The 22,476-nt window shown below is 37.2% G+C and overlaps 1 protein-coding gene across 2 annotated transcripts in view; it reads right to left on the reverse strand.

Annotated features, from left to right (window-relative positions):
- UGGT2 (UDP-glucose glycoprotein glucosyltransferase 2) overlaps positions 1 to 22,470 on the reverse strand; it is a 77,010-nt gene extending 54,540 nt beyond the window's left edge. Inside the window, exons 1-8 of one of the 2 annotated variants that reach the window (XM_014308279.2) lie at positions 22,442 to 22,470; positions 20,431 to 20,513; positions 12,500 to 12,630; positions 11,287 to 11,399; positions 7,101 to 7,275; positions 5,045 to 5,141; positions 3,921 to 3,996; positions 1,787 to 1,887 (exon numbers count right to left, since the gene is read on the reverse strand). In XM_014308279.2, the coding sequence (XP_014163754.1) occupies positions 1,787 to 1,887; positions 3,921 to 3,996; positions 5,045 to 5,141; positions 7,101 to 7,275; positions 11,287 to 11,399; positions 12,500 to 12,511 (574 nt within the window). In that variant the 5' untranslated portion in view covers positions 12,512 to 12,630; positions 20,431 to 20,513; positions 22,442 to 22,470. Of the gene's footprint in view, positions 1 to 1,786; positions 1,888 to 3,920; positions 3,997 to 5,044; positions 5,142 to 7,100; positions 7,276 to 11,286; positions 11,400 to 12,499; positions 12,631 to 20,430; positions 20,514 to 22,441 lie in introns of those variants that run through there. The other variant, XM_031059552.1, reaches the window with a different exon arrangement.
- Between the last annotated feature and the right edge of the window lie 6 nt (positions 22,471 to 22,476).

Consider the following 22,476-nt stretch of genomic DNA (forward strand, 5'->3'; position numbering starts at 1 on the left):
ACAAGAAAATAAATCAATCTTAAAACTAGGTTTCAAGACCCTTTCAACAGGCATATAAAGTGTGATCTGTTGAAGCCACAACACCCAGTTGCTGCTGTTACTACAGATAGTGAGGAAGCTGTAAACTTGGATCATACACTTAAAGCCCTTCATAAACTGTTAATAATTTCCATTTTATGCTGAATAGCTAGGATCCAAATATTCAAATACCACTGAGGCCAACTGACATGTTTTTACCTCTTTGGTTATCTCTGGTCAGGGCTGTCACTTACAGACCTCCCCTTGCAGCACCCTAACAGAGCTGAGTGCTGTGTAAGGCACCTTGAGGAAAAAGTACTTACTAATTACTTACCTAAAATATAAAAGCTCTTGAAAGACAGCTCTTGAATGGTGTTTAGGTTCATTTATAAATAGAAGTATGCCCTATAGCTGAAGTAGTTTTGCTTAAATTTAGCTAGATTTTTACTTTGAAGCTAATTAAAGGAAATCAGAGAGAAGCTGAGCCATTAATTCAGCCACTATAATTAGTCATTAAGAATGATCTAGAGTAAGCACCCTGTCATGTCAGCAGTAAGGGTATCAAAACTGCACCAAAAATTGTGGGGGTTGAAGACTGAAGATTCTGCACCATAAGCTACTACAAGTTCTCCTGACATAAATTTACAGCATCCCAACACTTAACTACTTTCAACACTAAGAACTGGTTCTTTGGGGAGCAGGACCAGTTTCCTTTTTTATATATGTAGCCATAACACCACAGAAAAGACTACCACTAAATAGAGACCTTGTACTGTCTTTTGAAGGTAGACATTAAAGGGATGGAAGCTTCCTGGCTGCTTCAGCTTTAATATCAGCCAAGTGGCATTCAATCACAGACAAAAAGAAAAATAGTCCAACCCATTATTTTCTTTTCCTAATTTTTTTCCAAAGTGGATTTCTCAAGAGAACTTTAAAGCAATATTTTTCAACTCTTTTTAACTTTGGACAAAGATAAATCCTGCAGTTGATCTTCATTGATAAAAGACTGCAAGTGAAGTACAATTATCTCACACAGCTAATATCAGACTGGACATTGCTAGCAAGCTCTGTAACATCAGGTCCCAAAAGAAACTCAAGCTCAGATGATTGCTCAGTCTCCTTCACTACACTAATATATAGGCAAACTAATTTTGATCAGGTTGTCCTCTAAAGCTGAAGACCATAAGGAGGAAAATTTACTTGCATAAACTTGAATGTTGTTACATTTTATGAGATTTATATTTAATTCAAGCTACAGCATGTCCTGCAAGTCATCAGCACATAAGCTTTAGTGATCAATGTATTTGTTTTCCTTTTCTACAGGAAAGCTTGTTCTTTCACTTGATACTATATCTTAAAAAATGCATCAGTGTGAACTCCAGTACATTGATAAAATTTATAAATTAAATGAAACAAGCTGTCCTAACATGTATTTCATCCTAACCTAGCAGTCATGTCAAAATTATATCTTTTGCCTGACCTCTAAAAACGTATCTAAAGCAAGTTTTAATACCTGAGATGATACATCAGGCAGAAAAACAGGCAATACATCTCTCCATCTTATAAAATTACTTCAATGTTCCTTTAATTTCTAGCATACAATACAAGGTATCAGCACATGCCTTTTAAATACTTGAGGTATTAAGGCCTTTTTATAAAATTATGTCTCTTCTTTGAAAAGCTTTTATCATAATGGCAATACATTAAAATAACAAAAGAAATATTAAATAGATTATTGTGGTAATTAAAAATAAAATGTGATATATACCCTGCATCTCCCAAACCTTCAGGGGTTCCATGCTGTTAGTAGTTTCAATTAGATGTTTTCTAAACTCCATCAGATTGTTTTTCAGATCAGGATGCATCCGTCTACAATAAAACATTTTATTACAAAAAAGAATCAATTACATTCATCAGTGTCTGCTCTTATCCACAGTACTGCTCACAGCTAATGTTGTATTCTTAGGATAACAACCAAGAATAAACTTCAATTCATTATGGAAACAAAAATACAGATTTTGGGTGAGAAAAGGTGGTTTCTGAGGGCTAAACCCCAGTTAAAGCGAATCATAGAATCATTTAGGTTAGAAAGGAACTGTAAGGTCCTTAAGTCCAACCACTAAACTATGTCCCTAAGTGCCACATCTACCCAGGCATGGCAACTCAACCACTTTCCTGGCCAGCCTGTCCCAATGCTTGACAAGTCCCTCTGTAAGGAAATTCTTACTGAATACCAGGAGTTCACTTATTTTGTAGTGATGTGTCTCCAAACCTGCCATATAAATTTAGATGGAATAAATGAAGTCAAAGATGGGACAATATTAACACGCCATACAGGTAACTGTTTATTTAGCTTACTATAGAATGATGTATAACTAACTGTACCTCAACTGTGCTACATATTGACTGTAACTGAATGCACTCTTTCTGGCATTAACTATAAGAGGTATAGGCAATACACTGTTGAGAACATGTTTTATGAACTGACAGCACTGACAAAATCAATCTACTGAGCACATAAATCATCTGTCAGAGCTAAAGAACATGGTACACAAAAGCTTAGCTATTTGTTTTGAGAATATAATAGGTAGGTAAAGAAGTTTTGAGGACAAATATTTCAGAGCCTGCTAGAAGATATGCTCGAAAAAATTCTCCATTAAATTTCTAAACATTTTATGTCTTCTGCTTACATTCATAACTATTTCACAGCTGAGAAAAGTAAAACTTTTGACATGGCTGTAACAAGAAGGACAATTTACAGACTACTGAAACATCTATTTCACCTCCTGCATAAAACAGAGAAGAGGAAAAAAACCCCAATGAATCTAGAAACAATGTCAAAAAGATAGAATTATCTGACAGCTTCACAAATCAGTCACAGTGGAGAATCAAGAGACTAAGTATAGCTAAAGCTAGCAAAACACAACAAGAAAAAAAAGCTCAGATAAAGATATGGCATAAGCATGTGGTATTATCTGCCGTGCAGAATCTCAAACATATAGGTGAAACAACAGGGAAGCCCCAAGATCTGAGTGCACTTCTACCTCAACATGTTTGAGAACAAAAAGGCAGGAAGGGAGAGGACTGGCTCTCAAGAATTTACACAGAATTAGCAGCTCTGAAATCTGAGATTTACAGTTTAGTGACAATATTTACAAACAAGTTTACTTTTTGTTTTAAATAATGAGAGAATGACATCTAGAGAAGACCCACAACCTTGAGGTATTTTGCTGAAGAAAAAAATTTGAGATCCATGACATGGATCTGTTACAGGAAAAGGGAAGCACTTTGCATGACTGATACCACAAAATGAATCCAGCTGAGGACTGGAAGGAGTGCTCAGTAGGGTAACATTCAATTCCATTTAACAGACTGCAGCTTGGAGATAAGAGTTCCTGATGGAAGAGAATACAAACTCACAAACTCCAGAATGAGATGGTATCTATAACAAGCCCATCTTCCTATAAGTACCACTCCTTAACTCTATGAAATCCATTACTATCCTTCTTAAAAGTACCTTATGGAGATACAGCTCATGTGTTTGGATTTCTTGTGCTACTCTTGCATTTTGAAAACCAACATTTTGATTCTAATTATCTAACAAATGCGAAATCTCAATGTTCTAAATTTTCATTAGTGTTACCCAGGCAGATATTTTTAATTTTAATTTAAAAGTTTACTGTACACATTCTAAGATAATTAGAAAACTAAAAGCAATACATCGAAATTAACAGAATAAATAACCATTGCATCTTTATGTTCACAAGGCAAAAAAAATCATAATTTCCACCAAATTAAGTAATTTCCAACATAAATCTCAATTATTCTATTAAAAAAAACCACACCTGGTTGAGGTTCCAGAAACAAATGTAAGAGTTTAATTATAACTTATATCAACTCACTTCAATTTGCCAAAGAGAAATCCTTGGACATCACTTTCCTCTTCCTCATCTTCCTCTTCTTTTGTCTCATTTGCTCCTGAATACATAACACATGTAGACAATATAAGCCAAGAAAGTTATTGTGGCATCATGCTTTTATGAATTATAGAACAGTTAAATAAAAACATACAATCACAAAGTTGTCATTCCCAGATGTAGTTTTAATTAAATTTATACTTACATATTTTGGCATCCAAATTAATTACTCTACAGAACTTTGCAACATTAATTTTTAATATAATTCATTCAGTGGTAACAATTTTAATATAAAATTCAATAGGTGTGGTTTAACAGTTCACTTCACAAAACAGCCATTTCTCAGTTTGATTAAATGATAAGGTATAACTCTCATCAGTCAACTACTACCAAATTTACACTTGAAAAGCCTGATAACCTTAAAGCACTTGATTCTCCAGCTGGCATTTGATGTAAATCAAAGATCAGCTTCTTCCCCTTTAAAAAAACCAAACTATTTTTTGACATGACTCAAAGGTCATTAAACCTTAGTCTTATGAGAGTTAACTTTCCTTTTATCTTATGAATGTCCCTGCAAAGTAACTTCTCTGTCCTCATGCTGTAGTTAGCACTTTCTATAGTAAATGTCTTATTTCAATACATTGTAACATGCACCAGTCCAAATTCTATAGTACATCACACCTTTTCTACAGAAGATTGTGAAGGTATTTCCATAGAAATTCAGAAAAAAAACCCTCAGCCCTGAAACACTAATGTGTAGATACTGTAGCCATTACAATATGAGCCATGCCAACAATCATAAAGTAACTGAAATACAAAGGTAAACAATCTCAAAATTACTGAGGAAGAAGACCAGACTGTGTTTTGAAGAGCCACAGAAAACAGCAATTAGAGGTCAGAAAATTGACTGTGTCCTAAGCACAGATCTTTACAAGTATTCTCATGTATTTTGACTTCTTAGTTCCTAATACCTGAGATTTCCTTCTGTAGACAGAAATTAAGTATAACCTTCAAAACATGAATGACTGAATATTGTACAAACTGAAGATTTCAATGCATTTCAATAGTATCTCCAGCAAGATATCAAATAAATTAAAAAGCCCACATACCTTTAACCTGTGTGTCGTCTACTGCTTTATATTCTGTACTCTTTATTGCAAGTTCCACACCATATCCAGATAAATACATTTTCCTGGAATTTGGTTTCTGCTTGACGATATTATTTTAACAGAAGAAAAAAACATAACTTACAAAATGTATTTAAAGGAGATTAACAATATCGAATATTGTAACTTTAAAACGTTATGACATTTAAGTCACTACTTAAATTCATCTTTCAATTCAAAGTGCAAGGCATATTGACAGTCCACTGAGAAGGCATGTAAAAGAAGGTGACAATGTCCTTTATCTCCTGCAAATCACAGAAAGGCTGGTCAAAATTGTAGTCTTCACACAATACTAGAAGAGGGACTAGAACAGGCACAGCTCATAGCACCCTACATAATTATTGATGCCTCACAATTCACATTTTCAACTGATACTCATTTCTTTGTAATGTTGCTAGACTTCCAGGATGTTAAGAGGAAACACTCTATTTTTGCATCAGACTTACTCTTTAAAAAAGTTTGATAAAACAATTAATCACTTTCTGCAAGGAGTATTAACAAAACGTATTAAAGTCTCACTGCAAAAAACAAGTTGCCACTTACTAAAAACAAACAACAGCTACTTCTAACTTTGGAGTGGAAGTCTGACATTCAATAGTGTAATTACACAAAACATACTTATTTCAGAATACATGTCCTAATTTGACCCAAATGTATGCAAATCCCCTTTCCAAAATGCAATTTGCACATCCACAGCAGCAATTTCTTGAAAGCCTTTGGAGCTTTAGCTTGCAATTTCTAAGAACCTTTCTGTACTGAGAATCCTCCAGACTACAAGTGAAAACCCAGCAGGGCTGGGAGGTTTCTCTGTCCATCCTCCAAGCAAACCTCAAGGCAGAGGGAGTAGAGAGCACTCCGTAAGTAGTCTCAGTGATACCGGTTAAAAAAAGAAAGAGACAGCAGAAAGACCGTACCTCTTCTGTTATCAATGTTCCCTCTTCTGGTATTTAATGTAAAAAAGGAGGGAGAATCCATCCCAGTATGTACCAAAGAACAAAAATGGAGGTTGTGAGGAAGGAAGAAAAGGGAAGAGAGGTCTGAAGACAGAAAAGGTGCAGGCAAGAAGACAACATGCATTTGGGAAGACCATGATGCATAAGCCAGGTAGATCAATGAGACATTTAATATGCAAGTAGGCATTTCATTGAAATAAAAGTATAAAAGAACAAAGTTCATTAAAAACTAAACCTCATACAACTTTGAATTCAAGACTGGTTTCCTCAAGTTCTCGATTTCATTACTGTGAGCAAACAACTCAAAGTCATCTGCAAACTACGTATCTCATCTCCCTGAAATTCCTGGTCTACAAAAACCACAGCAACCTCTCACTCCATCAGATTACTCTCAGATTAGTCACACTACTTAAGAGCTGTACTTTGAATATAAATCACAAAAACCTTCCAATAATCAAAACTGGGGACAATACAGTTCCATGTACTGGTATTTTTCTTGTTTTGTGTCAGGGAGAAGAGTAATTTAAGAATTCAGAAACATAATGCTTCAAATAGTGACACTATGGAATATAAACTTTTTAAAACTGGTCAATGATGTTGGCATGATAGTCCATGCTGCTGTATCTCAATGAACATGAGATTACATGGAGAATATGTAAAAAATATAATTGGTAATTTCTCAGTTTGATTCTCTATTCTACTTTCCATTTTTCTAATTCTTGTTACTAATATGTTCAGTCTGCTGCACCAAGATTAACCTGAGATCTTACACTGTACAAAACCAAAAAAGAAGTATTTCAAGATCAGTAATGCAATCAGTGCTTGCATGCATGATTGGGAACATTACCATGCTTTCCTGGCTTCATAGTTTGTATCTGGTGAATTACTTACCTAGAAATATATCTAATATTAGAAAATTATATGTATTACACATAATTTAGGCAAACGCAGAAATAAATGTAGAAAAAGTGTTTTGTCAAAAGGCAAGCAAAGCAAAGACAGAATGCTAACAGTTTACTGAAACACTGTTGATTTGAATTGCATACCTGAACATAATGCCGGAGAACATAAACAATTTCCTCCTTTTGTGCCTTCTCAGATAAAATCTTGTGGAATTTGACAAAGTCTCTCGTGCCCATTTCTGCATACAGAATAACCACTGGGCCATCCGCTTTGAGAGTTGGAAATTTATGGTCTACCTTAAAAAGATATGGCCTGGGTCTGGTTTTAAAACAAGTAATGGTGATATTATGAAGTCAGAAAATGAATTAAAACAGTGGCAGTTTTTCTACTTCGTAATTAAAAAAACTAGTAAATGTTTATATGCTAAAATTATACAAGCCATGTTAAAATCATCACAAAATAATCACGATTGCTCACAAAGAAACCCAGAACAACATATTCATTAATTTAATCATAAGAAACTGAAAAACCAGCACCAACTATAAATAACTGAAATATATTTTATCAAATCACAACACAAGCATATGAAAAGCATAGCACTTGGAGATTTTGTGTATCAGTAACAGCTTGAAACTTTTAATTTGAATGATACATTACATCTATCAGAGATGCACAGAGCAATCAGTGAGTAACAGAGTAGCAGAGGGAGATTCTGTGAAGTTTGAGAAAGCTGTCAACACACCTGGAAACTAACTGAGGTTATACTATTTTGAAACCATCAGGCTCTGTTAATTTAGCTAATTTTGCAAATTTTGACTGCCTACCTACACTCCTAATTGAAAACCAGGACTAGAAAGGTTACGCTGCAATGATTTCTTAGATGAATAAAGACATCTTTTGAATAAAACCTGGGAAAGATGGAGAAGTAACAGAGGATATAACTGAGTAATACACTCAAGGTACTAATTATTGATGAGCACACTTTTTCAAAGCTGCCTTTGCACTGACAACCAAAAGACCAGTAAACTGTCTCAAAGCACGCCCAAGACAAGCTAGGAAACTCTAATTCAACACACAATACAGAACTGTGTGTGGTAGACACTCACTGAAGGGCCATACTCGAAAGGTGTGAGCAGGACACCAACAGTTTCCTTGATGTAGATCTTTGGAACACATTCAATGTAAAAAAAGCACAGAATCATTTACACTGCAAAAGCAACCTTTGGAGGTAATGTGCTGCAAACCCTCACTTCAAGCAGGAGTAATCTGCATGAGGTTACTCAGGGTTTTAACATCAATGTCCTATGTACGTTTGGTAGGTATGCAATCAAGGATTCATTTGTAAGGCAGAAATAAATGGAGGGGCCCATTGAGGCAAGCTGCCCCACTGCTATCACAGGACAAGACAGACCAAATAGGTGAGATCCAGGAGTCTGAAATGGCTCTTGAATGAGTAACCTCTGTGGAAGAACTGATCCAGATTTGCCCCAATAAAAGCACATGTGTGGGATGTGACGTGTGCAACTTCCTTCTCATAACCAGAGAGACAAGAGCTGCCACCTCCATGGAGAGAGCGGAAAACCTCAACCAAGTGAGCTTCTCTTTTTCGAACTAACGTTATCCACTCTACTTCAACCAACCAACTAAGGTGGTTACTGAGTGCTGCCATGACTTGAATAGTGACAGTCTCATATCACAATGAACATGCTCCATGTTCATTAAGTGCTGTAATAACACTGCACAGAGCTCCTCTAATGACCTTGGGTTGGGAGTAAAGTGTTCAGCCCTTGTAAATCCAAGATAAGCCTCTGTTCTTTGTTTCTCTTCAACACTGAATAGTAGTCACAAGTAATTGATTCTCCTGCTCTTAGAACTGACAGGTAATTAATTTCCTGCCATAAGAGATGCTCATAAGAAGGCTGCCTGAAAGACAAGGAAGAACAGCTGGGCATATGAAAAGAAAATGATAAAAAAAATAAACAGATGTGGAGCTCAGCACTTGCTAATCAGTTACTAGGGTAGTACAGGCAACTATATGCTTGTCTAGATAGTACCCAGGATAGGATGCAGAAGCAATGGGATAGAAGACAGCAAACATGTACTGACAAATGTAAGGCACTGATTGTTTTGAGCAAAATGTGACTTTATTAATGGTTCTGCTCTTCACAGTGACAGCCCCAGAAACCTTAGTGTTGTGTTTTGGACAGTTAGTAAGATAAGCCATCCCAACCATTTAACCATGTGTTCTTTGACATGCCCAGGGCACTAGAGCTCTAGAGTCACTGCACCTACACACAAAGTATTTCCAATTAAACCCACACAGTCCATTGCAACATGGCTGAAAATGCAAAAGATAATCACAGCTGTTGTTGCATAAAGGACTGAATGAAGCAAAACCTTAACCTTGACATGCAGAATATCTGGGCTCTCCTTAGTCCAAAGAGCCTGAGACTTCCTGAATGTTGGATTGAGATTATGAATCCACACCAAAAAATGCTGCAGCCTCTCCTTCCTCTTCCAGTGAGATTTGAAATTATCAGTCCCTAAAGTCAGGACACTTCTAGCATCCTCATCCAAATATGGTGAGCAACTAAAAGCATAGTTTAAATTGGCCTGGCTGAACTGGAAGAGTCACGACAGACAGAAGACATAGACAGGAACACAAAGGAAAATACTTGGAAATAAAAAAATAATCAATAAATCAAAAAGCTCCCTTTTAAGAAAAGACAGAAAGACTGGTTTAGAGCAACCAGCTGTGACACAACACACCGTCCCTTACACAATTTGTTCACCTGGTAGCAAGCAAAGAAAAGGAGCACAGCCCTACCATTATCACCTAGCCTAAATATCATCAGCACAGGTGAAGCATCTGCTACCCAGAGTACAAAGCGAACTAAGAGGGGAACAATTACCTGAACATGTGAATGTGAACACGTTTTTCTCAGAGTCTAGCTCCAGGTACTCTAAATATTTGAGTGACATAACTACTTTTGGGGTAGTGAAAAGGAGGGAAAATTTTGTCCCTCCAACTCTGAATGGTGTGATGTGACTAACTGAAAAGTTATTGAAAATAGAAGATAATCAAATAAAGAAACTTCAGTTTTGATGCAAGTTCTTAACAATTTCTACAAGTCTAACCCTCTCAATTCTAAATAATTCAGGATTCTATTGTTTATTATTGTGATTTTCCAGAACTTTGTAAATTTGGAAATAATATCTCCAGAGAGGAGAATGTGCTGAATCCAGCTAATTGCTTTAGAAGTTTACTATATTCAGTCATTGCAATAAAATGTTATGGTCTCATGATGCCTTAATATATGGCCAAAAGAATTCAACATCATATAAAAATATCTGTAGTATATTTTGGCTTTTATCTAGGAAAAAAAAGGACATTTTTCAGACATTAGTATTTTTTAGAAGAATATAACTGATACTGCAAACTAGACGGTAAGTTGTTTTTACATAAACCTTGGCTATTGAATAAACAGAAGACAATGATTTAGTAGGTTGTAATTGTATCAATGGACTTGGAATACACAACAAATCACACCTGTAGAATACAAAATTATTTTCAGAAGCAACCAACCCTGAAAGAGACAAATTTATAGGTTTTCAGGGTTCCCCCCCAATTTATATTTGACAGAAAGCAAAATCCAAGAAATATACCCTACTAAATAACCTTTCAGCTCTGCATATCTCCATGAAGTGGCTGAGGGTATGAACACTAATGTAAATTATGGTGACCATTGCAGGGAGGGAAAAAAGAAAAAAAATTACACAGAGGTCTTAAAAAAACATAAAATAATATCTTTAAAATTTAGATTAAACATTACACTTTCATTATTCTGTTACTGGTATTTTGATAGGTTCTACACATTTTATTTCAGAGCTTAAATTAATTCTGGACTGATGTTAGCTACCACAGGACAAAACCTGCAGAAAGGGCTGATACATAGAAAATCCAGGAAGAGGTGAGGAAAGGTTATGCCTTTCTATGCCCTGTCCATGAGGTAGACTCCTCTTCTACTCCTGTGCCAAGCCCTTGCATCCCAGACACCATCGACTGCAGTGACACTGACTATAAAATACCCTGCTGACAGACCTGTGAAACTCTAAGTTTCTATACAAAAGCACACTGTAACTTAAACCTGACTATCCCATGTTGAAAAAAAAAAGAACAAATGCAAAACTGTCCACATGATTAGAGGATCAAAGGTCTATGATTTTATTTTAAAACCTACTCTACTTTGATTCATAACTGATGAACTCTACTAATATTAAGCTCTTTAGCAATGTATTTCTCCTCTTAAACTAGATCATTATATTTACCTCTTAGTAGCCTTCTTCAGCAGCTTTTTTATTTCATTAGTCTTACAGGTGTGCTTCTCATGGATAACCACAAATGCACGGCAGCCTTCTGGTGGAGGTTCATCAGCTGCAATCTAATATTTCAACAATTATACTCAACCAGAATGCTCTGATTGCACTTAAACTCACATCCCTTTGATTAAAGTAACTCAACAGCTGCCATTAAGCTGTGTTTCTAATTAAGCCCATTCAAAAGTGGGTACATGTGGGGGGAAAAGAAAAAAAAGAAAAATATTAAAAGATTAAGACCCTATAACCTTTGTGAGGTGTAGTCTATTAAATGCAGTCATACTCCAGAAAATGAAAAGTACATTTATGTTCTGTAAAGCCAGGACTGAGAAATCATCTTCACAAAATCAGAGCCTGTGATTCTCACTCTGAGATATTTTTAACTTTGGTTGCTATCAGCAATCATGTTAACATCCGAAGATTAGACTTCTAAACCAATAAATCCCAAGCAAATAATGTCAATTTTTGATTCTCTTTCTTTCCCATTCCCTGCCTTTTTTAAAAAACTCTACTCAGCTATTCCAATATGAAGTAGGAATCATGTGACTGCATGTCAATGAGTCTGGATTCACCAGCTGAAAGGTAAAAACAAAAAGACATGAGTCTGAGATGATGATATTCCTCCAGAGAACACCTGCAAAACTCCCTAACTTCATTACAGCTTATTACCTTTCAGAAACATGGACTTCTCACTTTATCCTAAAGGTGGCATTGCCAAAAGGAGGAGTAGCAATTTTAGGCACAGTGAATTTATGTCCTCTCACTTTTTCATTAATAAAACTGTTTTTTCTAATTTTTCAATTTCTTAAATACTAAAACAATGAGAAAGATAAGAAATCCACTAAATAACAAATATAAATTACTTGAAGCTTCAGGAAATGTCCTACTCTGGAAATGTCTGAATTCCCACAAGATTATTTGAAGCAATGCAAGAAGTCCCCATGACCTGAGTTTTCAAAAATGAACAATTAAAAAAAAAATACATCCATACAACTGAACATGAATATTTGTCCCTGTCAATATAACCAGCTTATAAAGCATCACCTTTATCATGTTTGATTCCAAATAATACTGGCATATATTTCACTGAACTGTAACCATGAACATTATTTGGCCAAAATACCTCATTCAATCATGTACCAAATATATCAGGCAATACTGTCACCTGCTGAAACATCTGAACAGTTGGAGAGTAAGCCCGTATGGAAAGTGCAAACTTCAACAAATTGATTTGCAAATTGGATAAAAATTGTCCTGCTTTCTTCAAGATTAAATTGTAATAGGAGTACTCTGAATCTGTCAAAGAGACAAAAAAAAAAGACAAGACAAACTTTTAGAATTTAGCACTAAATGATGTGGCATATCTACCTACACTACATAATAAGCAAGCATTAATGCCAGTGCTGCTTGGCATTCAAAAGTCTTCAGTGTTGTCCACTAATAACTGTTTCCTACGAATCCAGAGGCCTAATAACACCAAGAAAACACCAACAGAAGAGAGCTCAATTGCACTAGTGAATATTGAAATTATTTTCAGCCTATAAAAACCCACTCAAAAAACCTATATGGAGAGGCCTGAATAGAGCATAAATTTACAAATAATTTCCTAACATTTAGTTTTGAAACACTCCAACCATGCAATTTACATAGAAGTCTTCTAAAGGTGTCATTCTTTGGGCTACTCTCACATATTCTATTTCTTCCTTAAATATATATGATAAAGAAGAGCATGAGAATGGATACAACATGTGAAGTAGCTTCCTCACTCCCTGCATATCTTGTATTTTCAAAGTCAAAATTAGTACTCTGAGTAAGAAGGTAGGTGGATGGTGTCTGGGAATGACAAAAGTGATAATACAGAACATTGGTTAGAAATAATTAACCTTCAATTCTCATTCTACAGGCATACTCAATTTTCATAACTAAGCAGCTTCTATCCTCTCATTTTCTTCTTTACAACCCAGTCGTGATTGGAAAAAAAAATCTTCTTTTGCTCTTAAAGCCTTGAGTACCTTCTTTCTGCCTTCTCCTCCTTAAAAAAAAAATCATTATTTAGAAATGCTGAGCTTGCTGTAATTCCCTAGGAAAAAACACTAACATTAGAAAAGTAGATAATCTGCATTTCAAGAAAGCTCCTTCCAGTGAATTCTATCTGATGTCCTGGTTTCAGCAGGGGTAGAGATAATTTTCTTCCTAGTAGCTGGTACATTGCTGTGTTTTGGATTCAATATGAGAATAATGTGATAACACACTGAAGTTTTAGTTGTGGCTAGGTAGTGCTTACCCTAAGTCAAGGACTTCACAGTTTCCCATGCTCTCCCAGCATGGAGGTGCACAAGAGGCTGGGAGGGAGCATGGCCAGGAGAAGCTGACCTGAAGTGGCCAAAGGGTCACTCCATACCATGGAATGCCACACTTGGTATATAAACTGGTGAGCTGGCTGGGAGTCGTCAATCTCTGCTTGGGGACAGGCTGGCCACCAGTCAGTGAGTGATGAGCAATTGTATTGTGCATCACTTGAGAGAAGTTTTATTCCTCTCTTTTTCCTGTTGTTATTATTATTATATTTCAATTTATGTCAATGATTAAATGGTTTTTACCTCAACCCACAGGTTTTACCTTTTCCTAATGCTCTTCCTCATCCTACTGGTGAGGACAGTGGACACGTGCTACTTAGCTGCTGGCTGGGGTTAATCAGTGACATATAATTGTTACTGTCTTACAGGAAATTCAATGGATGAAAAACCTATCTACGTTCTCTACACCTATACATAGCCTAGCAGAACCCAAATGGCAACAAAGCTGGTGAAGGCTTTCAAGAACAAGTCCTGTGAGAAGCAGATGAGGGAGCTGGGGATGTTTAGCCTGGAGAAGAGGAGGCTCACAGGAGACCTTATCACTCTCTGCAACCACCTGAAAGGAGGCTGTAGCCAGGTTGGGGTCAGCCTCTTCTCCCTGCTAAGTACTGACAGGACAAGGGGAAATGGCCTCAAGCTGTGCCAGGGGAGGTTCAGGTAGGACATCAGGAAGAATTCTTTCACTGAAAAGGTGGCTGAGCATTAGAATGGGCTGCCCAGGGAGGTGGTGCAGTCACCATCCCTGGAGGTGTTCAAGAAGTGACTGGACGTGGCACTTTGTGCTATGGTTTAACTGAGAACAGCAATCAGTCAAAGGCTGGACTCAGCCTTGGGGGTCTTTTCCAACCTTAATCATTCTATGATTCTAAATGAGATAAATTTGGCTTCACACATTCAAAACATTGAGTATAAAAATTTGGAAGCCACAAATCCTTCCAGACTGAAGAAAATTTGAAAATACAGTTAGTGAAAAAAAGTTTCAAATTATCTCCACAAAAATAAAATTAAACCTGAAATTCCTGCCTTTCCACTTAGCCTAAATAACATCCTATTAAAGACAATGAAGAGCCATTAAATATGTAATTCTAAAGACACTACCTTAAAATATTTTTACCCCAAGTCTTTGATTTTTTTGTTTACAAATTTCATCTGTGCTCTCACGGGTGTATTTAAAACAGCTGACATTTTTTCCTGGAAGATGATTATGACTACTATGATTTCAATAAGTAAAAAAAAAAGGATGTTTTTTTATCTGCCTTCAAAAATGACTGTACAACATTGACAAGGAGCTATCTATCAAATCATCCACTCCTACTACTTCAACTTCTATTAACACTGTTGGCTTCACTTAGAATACAACAGTACTTTGAACTTCACCAAGACACATGAATCCATGCCAAATGCTATGAGCTATCTAATGCAAACCAAATTTTTACAGAGTTTATTACATACACAGAATCACACAGAATATTCTGAGATGGAAGGAACCCACAAGGATCCTCAAGTTCAACACTACAGTGAACTTAAGTGGACCCTTAAAGCCTGTACATGGATTGAACCTGTGGCCTTGGTGTTATGAGCACCATGCTCTAACCGACTGAGCTAATTTCAGTTAATCAGAACTATGGTTTGAGCATTGCAAATTATTTTCACATAGTACCAAATCCTTTACATTTGGTACTACCTGCCCTCCATGCTCATTTTAACATTGCCAAAAGAGTACAATTCATAGCAAGTTTCTTAGGATGTTACAGGGAATCACAAAGAAATAGATTCTTTTGGTTATAAAATCCTGCATGACACCATATTACTACAAAATCTTTAACAAAGTCAATTTAAAAGTAAGTAAGAGACCACATTAACAGGATACAGCTCCAAACTGCAGACATCTGAAGCCACATGTATGAACTTCACATCTGCAAACTTTCGTCCTAGCCATGTGAAATATAGCCAAGAGGCCAACAAGGGCTGAAAACCTCACTCTGAAGATGCCTTAATTTGTCTGCTGAAAAACTCTCTCAACTACTCCCGTAGCCAAATTGATTAGATTGACTACAGCAAGAACTGAACAGCCAGCGAAGCAAACTCACATTTAAATGCTGACATTTCCTATCCACAATTTACAGCAGTATCTTTTATCACAGGCAAGGCAAACATAATTAAAAGAAACAACCAGGGCAGTCACAAAAGATAAGAAAGTATTATAGCACAGGTCCTCAGGCCTCCTGCACACACAGCACAAAATTAACCTGAATATATGCTGGTAACCTGCAAGAGAATTTGAAATACTGAGGCACAGGAGGTAGGGAGAGTAAATGTAAGGGACATAATTAATCAGAAGAACAGAGTGCTGGAATAATTACTTGGTGGGATGGGTGGATGAGGATTGTTCCAAGTGCATAGATAGGAATATCTGGAGCCACAGATCAGCTAGGGAATTAGAGGTCTCAGGTAACAGCAGTTCAAGCAATCACTGGCCAGTCAAATCTCTGTGCCATCCAAGCAAGATGCCAGTAAAGAGGGAATACTTTATTTTACTGCATTATCAGTATAGAAATCAGTTTGTGAAACTGATTCCTCTGGCATCTTTAGGTTTATATACACATAAAAATACTTCTTTAATTTAGTTGTGAATAATGTGTAGTCTTCTAAATTGCAAAAAACAATTTGCATGATGGTTGTTTATATGAAATATACAGTTACATTTTTTCAGAGAAAATTGCTTCCATAGAGAAAATATGTTTGCATGTTGGTTTTGTTTTGGTTTCTAATATATATTTATGAGGCTGCTGAAAATTCAATATATAAACTGAAGCACTTGGAAAGACAGTAAACACTCAAGTGATAATTAGTCAGCAGGGAACTGGCTACTTACTTTCCCTCAGTGATCACAAATTAACCTTTAGGGATAAAAAAGCAGGAGCAAGTTAAAAATGCCATCTTTGGTGGTTTTTTAAGTGCTGGTTTTATAATGAAATTTCTGCAGCTTTCATTTCTCTGTAATATACCTGCAGCCCAAAACAGGATCATCTGCCTTTGCTAGTACTTCACAAGCCTGACAGAAAATATGTTGCACATTAAGTAGCTATAAACAATGTTGTCTGGGTTCCCTGAAGACATTAATTCAATACAGTGTATCCCATCACTAACCTTTTCATGTTTTCCACATGGTATAATCAAGATGCTGCCCAAGTTGATTTGAGTTCATATTAAAAGGGAAAAAAGTTAAAAGCACCAAATACATCACCAGACTAAATGTTTCACCAAATTCCATGTAGATAATTCCTACCAAATCCATTAAACTGCTACAAATATCACAGTAAAACAGACCATTAATAAACTTAATTCAGTAATGCTAAATATTTTAAATTGGCAAATTAACAAGAGATGTTGATTATTCTAAATTTAAAACAACAAGTAATGAGAATTTATTAAAAAAAAAACAGATTGAAAATAATCCAAGGGAGGATTTAGAAGAAAGAAGGCAAGCACTTGATTTTTTAAGTTGCCTTCTAGCTTCAACACTTTACAAGTCTTCTGAAACATTTAACTGTATGTTGGGATACAAGTCTATCATTGAATTCCTTTATAAATCCAGATTTTCAGCTTCAAATCTAGGAATTCTTTAGCTTTTATGAAAATGTTTCTATTTAGAAAAATAAAAAAACAATGCTTTCATTTCCTGTTTATTCATCCTCTCTACTCTTGGCATCACTCGGAGAATTACTGAAAAGTCAATTGCCTCAACCAATCCTTTTCCAGCCAGATCCTTTAATTTACTGAAGCAGTTGTTGCTACATCAGTTTTAACACATCATGACCATCCTTCTACATCAATCTGTCTTGACATGCAGCAGTTATGACAGAACTCACATTCCACACCAGAGGACCAACTTCTCCTCAGATGTTATGTACTACACACCTCACTGTAAACTGTGCCACTGCAGTCTCGCAGTACCAGATTCTTCACTCAACTAAGCAGTTTCTTGTAAACACCTAATGCAGACTTCCTGTTCATTAAAAGCATTAATTTCCTTGGATTAAGACTACTCCAACTATGACTCAACTTTTAGGAAAATCTCTTGGTGCCAGAACTTCAAAATTTCCTGCATTATTTTTATAGGTGTGTGTTGGCCATACAGATAAATATACACATCAACTACTCAATATACCTAATTAAAGTAGTATTTTAGTACAGTCTCAAGGTTGCCAACTGCCAACATCTAACAGTTCATTGGCATGATAGGTCATGGAGATCATCCTACTGTAATTTATTTATTCTCAATCACAGAATTTATCCAGGTGAAGTAGGTATTTAACTAACAGCTAATTTCAACAGACATCTGTGTCACTAATAATAAATGTCATTAAAGCTTCAAACCCCTTGGAAAGTGTGTCTAAGCAAGAAAAAAAGAGATGGCTGATAAAAAAACCCTGACACATCATCTAATACAGCAGTCTTATCTCAAAGAAATACCAACTGCATCTAAACCACTCATAGAAAAAAAAGAGTAAGTTAAAAGTGACTTCTGGAGGTCACCCTATCCAAACTGTTATCTAACGCCTGACTAGGCTGTTCAGGGTCTCATGCAGTAGAATTCTGAATTATCTGAATTAATAGATTCCAGAGCCTCCTGGAGCAGTGTTTCAGTGTTTACCCAAGCCCACGGCAGAAACATTTTCTCTAACATCTAACCACAACTTCTTAACCACAACAATAATTCAACTTCTGCCCTTTGCTTGTCTTCATACTGCTGTGTACCTTCAGGAAGGGCCTGGTTCCACTTCCTTTGCACATTTCCCTATTAGGAAACTGAAGATACGAGGTCTCTCCTTACTCCTTCCTTTCTCAGGTTCATTCACAGCTGTCTCAGCCTTTCCTCAGAAGTCTGCTCCACCCCTCTAAGCATTGCAGAGATCCTCTCCTAGATTTGCTCCAGTGATGGACTCTTGTCTTCCCTTTCACAGGGAGCCCCAGCATGGCGCCAGTACTCGAGATTCAGTCTTACAAGTGCCTCATACAGTGGAACAAACACTTTCTTTGACCTGTTGGCTACTCTCTTGTGCAGGAAGTCTGTAAAGTGCCCTTGCTGAATTTCCCAGTGTTTCTGTTGGCCTGTCTCTCAAGCCTGCAAAGGTCCCTTTAATTACAGCCCTACCTTCCACATTCTCCTCCCAGTTTTGAGTCATTGCCCAACCTTGTGGAGGGTGTAACACATGCCAACGTCCTGTGGGCTGAAAGAGACCTTAAGCAGCATTAGTCAACAGCCCTTGCCTCAACAAATGCTGCTAGCAGCTGACCACAGGCCAAATTCTGCACCTACTTCCATTTTCCATGTCCCCATGCCTTGTACAGGATGGCTTTTAGCAGCATTCGCCACCTGGGCATTTTGTTCTCAGTAACTCTCTCTGGTTTTGCACATACTTCTGACCTTAGGATATTAATCTCACAGGTGCTTTTTTCATTTTTCCAGTTCATACTCTATAATTAAAATCACAGTTCTTCATACATTTTTTGCTTTGTACTTTTTCTATTCTAAAGAAACAATGAGGAAAACACAGGAAGACAGTCAAGTCAAACATCACATTTTACTCAACATAAAAGCACATCATGGAATCAAGAGCAGCACAATTATGTTTAACATGCATGTCCCTGTTCCCTTCCTAGTAATCTTTTAAGTCTCCTGGCTGCTTGGGGCACTGCTGAGCATTCAAATAATGTTATCAGATGTACATTTTTAAGTTGTATTCAGTCAGTCACAATTGCTAAAACATGTTGTTTCTCAAGTTCTTTTACCTATATACAGCATTTTTCATGTACCTGCACTTCTCACTGTCATTTTCTGCATGATCTTTCTACAGTTTGTTAGCTTATGACTATTAATTTAACATTCAATCCCCTCAAGTCTCTTCTAGTGCTAGTGTTAGGTGCTTGCACTCCTGCCTAAAGAGTTGTACTGTCCTGTAAATAAAGAGCAGAATGAAGCAGCCTGACCTTGTTTTGAAGCCTTTTTCACCTTGTTCATCTGTTGACCTATCAAGCAGGTCTAATACCACCCAACCTGGTGTAAAGCCCCATTGATCTCCCAATTTCTCATTACCATGGACATTTCTAGCCAACTTCTCTCCAAGGTTTCTTCTGGGGTGGCTTTTTATGTTTCTTCTGCTGAATTTTATGCTTTGGTCTTCTCTCCAAATTTCTAAAAACTTAATATTCTTCTGTCTAATCATGCAAGGCTTTTTAAGTCCTATTTTGTCAGTGATAAACCTTTATTCTAAAACAACAGTACTGATGCTAGAAAACAGCCTCCATGCTACGTAAGAGTATTAAACCTTTTCTGGTAATTTAAATTTTTCCTTTAGCATTACCTAGCATTCTCATTTTAGTTATTTTTATCATTTTATGCTCTGCAAGCACCCATCTTACAGAAAACATGAAGTCTCAATATCCTATAAGCTCTTGGCAAGTCATGTAAGCAGGTAGGTATCTTTAATCTTTACACTTCTGTTCCATATTATAGGAGCAGTTAAGTCCATCTTGTCTTCCTTTTTTTTGTAAACTCCTCTGCAAGTATTGCTCTTAGGGGAAAATATGCTACAGCTTTCTGAAGGAAACCAACCAAGTAAGCAATAATGGAAGAGTCAGGCTTGGTCTGTCTACAACTAATTAATGTGTTGTGTCTCAAAGTTAAATACAGCACAAGATAACATATTAAAAACCAGCATGCTGTTTAACTTACCTCCTTGCTTATAAACTGTTAATTCCCGCACAGTTTCCAAGAACTGCCAAAACTTCTCATTACCATCTTCTGCAATAAATTCACTGTTTAAAAACAAAAATTAATTGCCCATAGGTTGATTTTGTCCAAAGATGTACCACAGCAAAAACCTTGAGTTGTTCAAAATAATAAATACCCATCAGCAACCAAACATTAGATATCCAGTGACTAACAACCATCTCCAGAGCATAAACACTGAAGTGAGCTGTATTTTGGTCAAAAGATATTTTGAACAAAGCACTATCATCCAAACTCAACAATCAGAGCTGTAAAGTATGCAGACTATTCTCTTTTTACAGAAAATCCCCAAAACATTCACTTTATTTTTTCCACAGATAATCCAATATGCAGTTATAAATGAAATCAATTCAGTACACAGATTTTATTAAACAGTAGCTAACTATACAAATAAGAACACACTCTCTGTCAGGTTATAGTTTTTCATTAAATTACAGGCTTTCATCAATGACATTTGCATGGAGGGAGGCTGTCAATCCTTGAAACACTTTCAAACATGGGTTAATCCTTACCAAAGCATAAAAGGTAAGGTTTACTTCATACTAAATACAACTCTTCTTTCTTTTTTTTTTTTCAAACTGGAAGAGGCAAAATTTAGAAATTCTTTACTGTAAGGGTGGTGAGGCACTGGATCAGGTTTCCCAGAGAAGCTGAGGATGACACATCCCTGGCAGTGCTCAAAGCCAGGCTGAATAGGGCTCTGAGAAACCTGGTCTAATGGAAAACGTCCCTGTCCATGGCAGGGGGGCTGGAACTCGATGGTATTTAAGGTCCCTTCCAACCCAAACCATTCTGTGATTCTATGATTTACAGATAACATTTCTAAGGTTTGTGGTTTTCCTTGCGGGAATATCAGTTGCTTTCTCTCCCTCTGCTTATGTCTACCAAAAAGTTCCATCTGCTAGCATGACTATATTGTTTTCTAACCTTTACTTTGGAAGTTTGCCTCTCCTTTGATTACTGAAGCTTGCTGTTCTATCCTTCGTGGGTTTTCTCCAAACAGCAGCAAGTAAGTTCAAAAACAAAACAAATTTAAGCCAGATGGGCAGGGGAGCCACAAGCATCTAAATCTGGAAAATGTTTTCCTTTCTATTGTGAATCACAGAGTGGTTTGGTTTGGAAAGGACCTTAGAGATCATCTGGTTCCAATCCCCTGCTATGGACAGGGACACCTCCCACTTGAGCAGTTTGCTCCAAGCCTCATCCAGCCTGGCCTTGAACACTTTCAGGGATGGAGCACCCACAACTTCTCTGGGCAACCTGTTCCAGTGTCTCGCCACCCTCACAGTAAAGAATTTCTTCTGTACATCTGCTGTAAACATGCTCTCAGTTTGAAGCCGTTCCTCCTCGTCCTCTCACTGCATGCCCTCGTAAGAAAGCTCCCTCCTCATCCTTCTTGTAGGCTCCCTTCAGGAGGCTGAAATTAGGTCACCTCAAAGCCTCCTCTTCTCCAGGCTGAAGTTATGATTACAAGTTAACAATATCTTTTAAAAGTATTTCACCGTGTTTCACTCTCACAGGTTCGCATCTACACTAGTACCTCTATAATCACTTAATTAACGTGCAAACTGCTTGGAGGCAGACGAAGATGTGACCCAGCAGAAGGCAGGGATGGTATAATTGGCCCATTACATATCCTCGACCCAGCGTCCTGCAAAACGCCTGAGCAGGGTAAATACGAATTTACGCTTGTACAGCTCCCTCACAGCGTGGGAGAGCCTTGCCAGCACGGTCCACGGCACTTTCCGAGGGGAGAAAGCAGTTCAGCCTCACAGCCAAAAAGTATTTTTAACACACCCTCCGACAGAGAGAAACGCTGCCAGCCCTCCTTCCCGCTCAGCGGAGGGAAAAGGGGGTCCCTCCGCCCTCCTGCTCCCCAGGAGAGAGCCGGGACAGGGCGGTGCTGGCAGGAGGAGCAGAAGGAGAAAGAAGAGGAGGAGGAGGCTGCACGCACCTCGCCTCCAGCAGCAGCGGGGTCGCCGGCCACTT

Source organism: Geospiza fortis, unplaced genomic scaffold (genome assembly GCF_000277835.1).
Source record: "Geospiza fortis unplaced genomic scaffold, GeoFor_1.0 scaffold84, whole genome shotgun sequence".
Lineage (NCBI taxonomy): Eukaryota > Metazoa > Chordata > Aves > Passeriformes > Thraupidae > Geospiza > Geospiza fortis.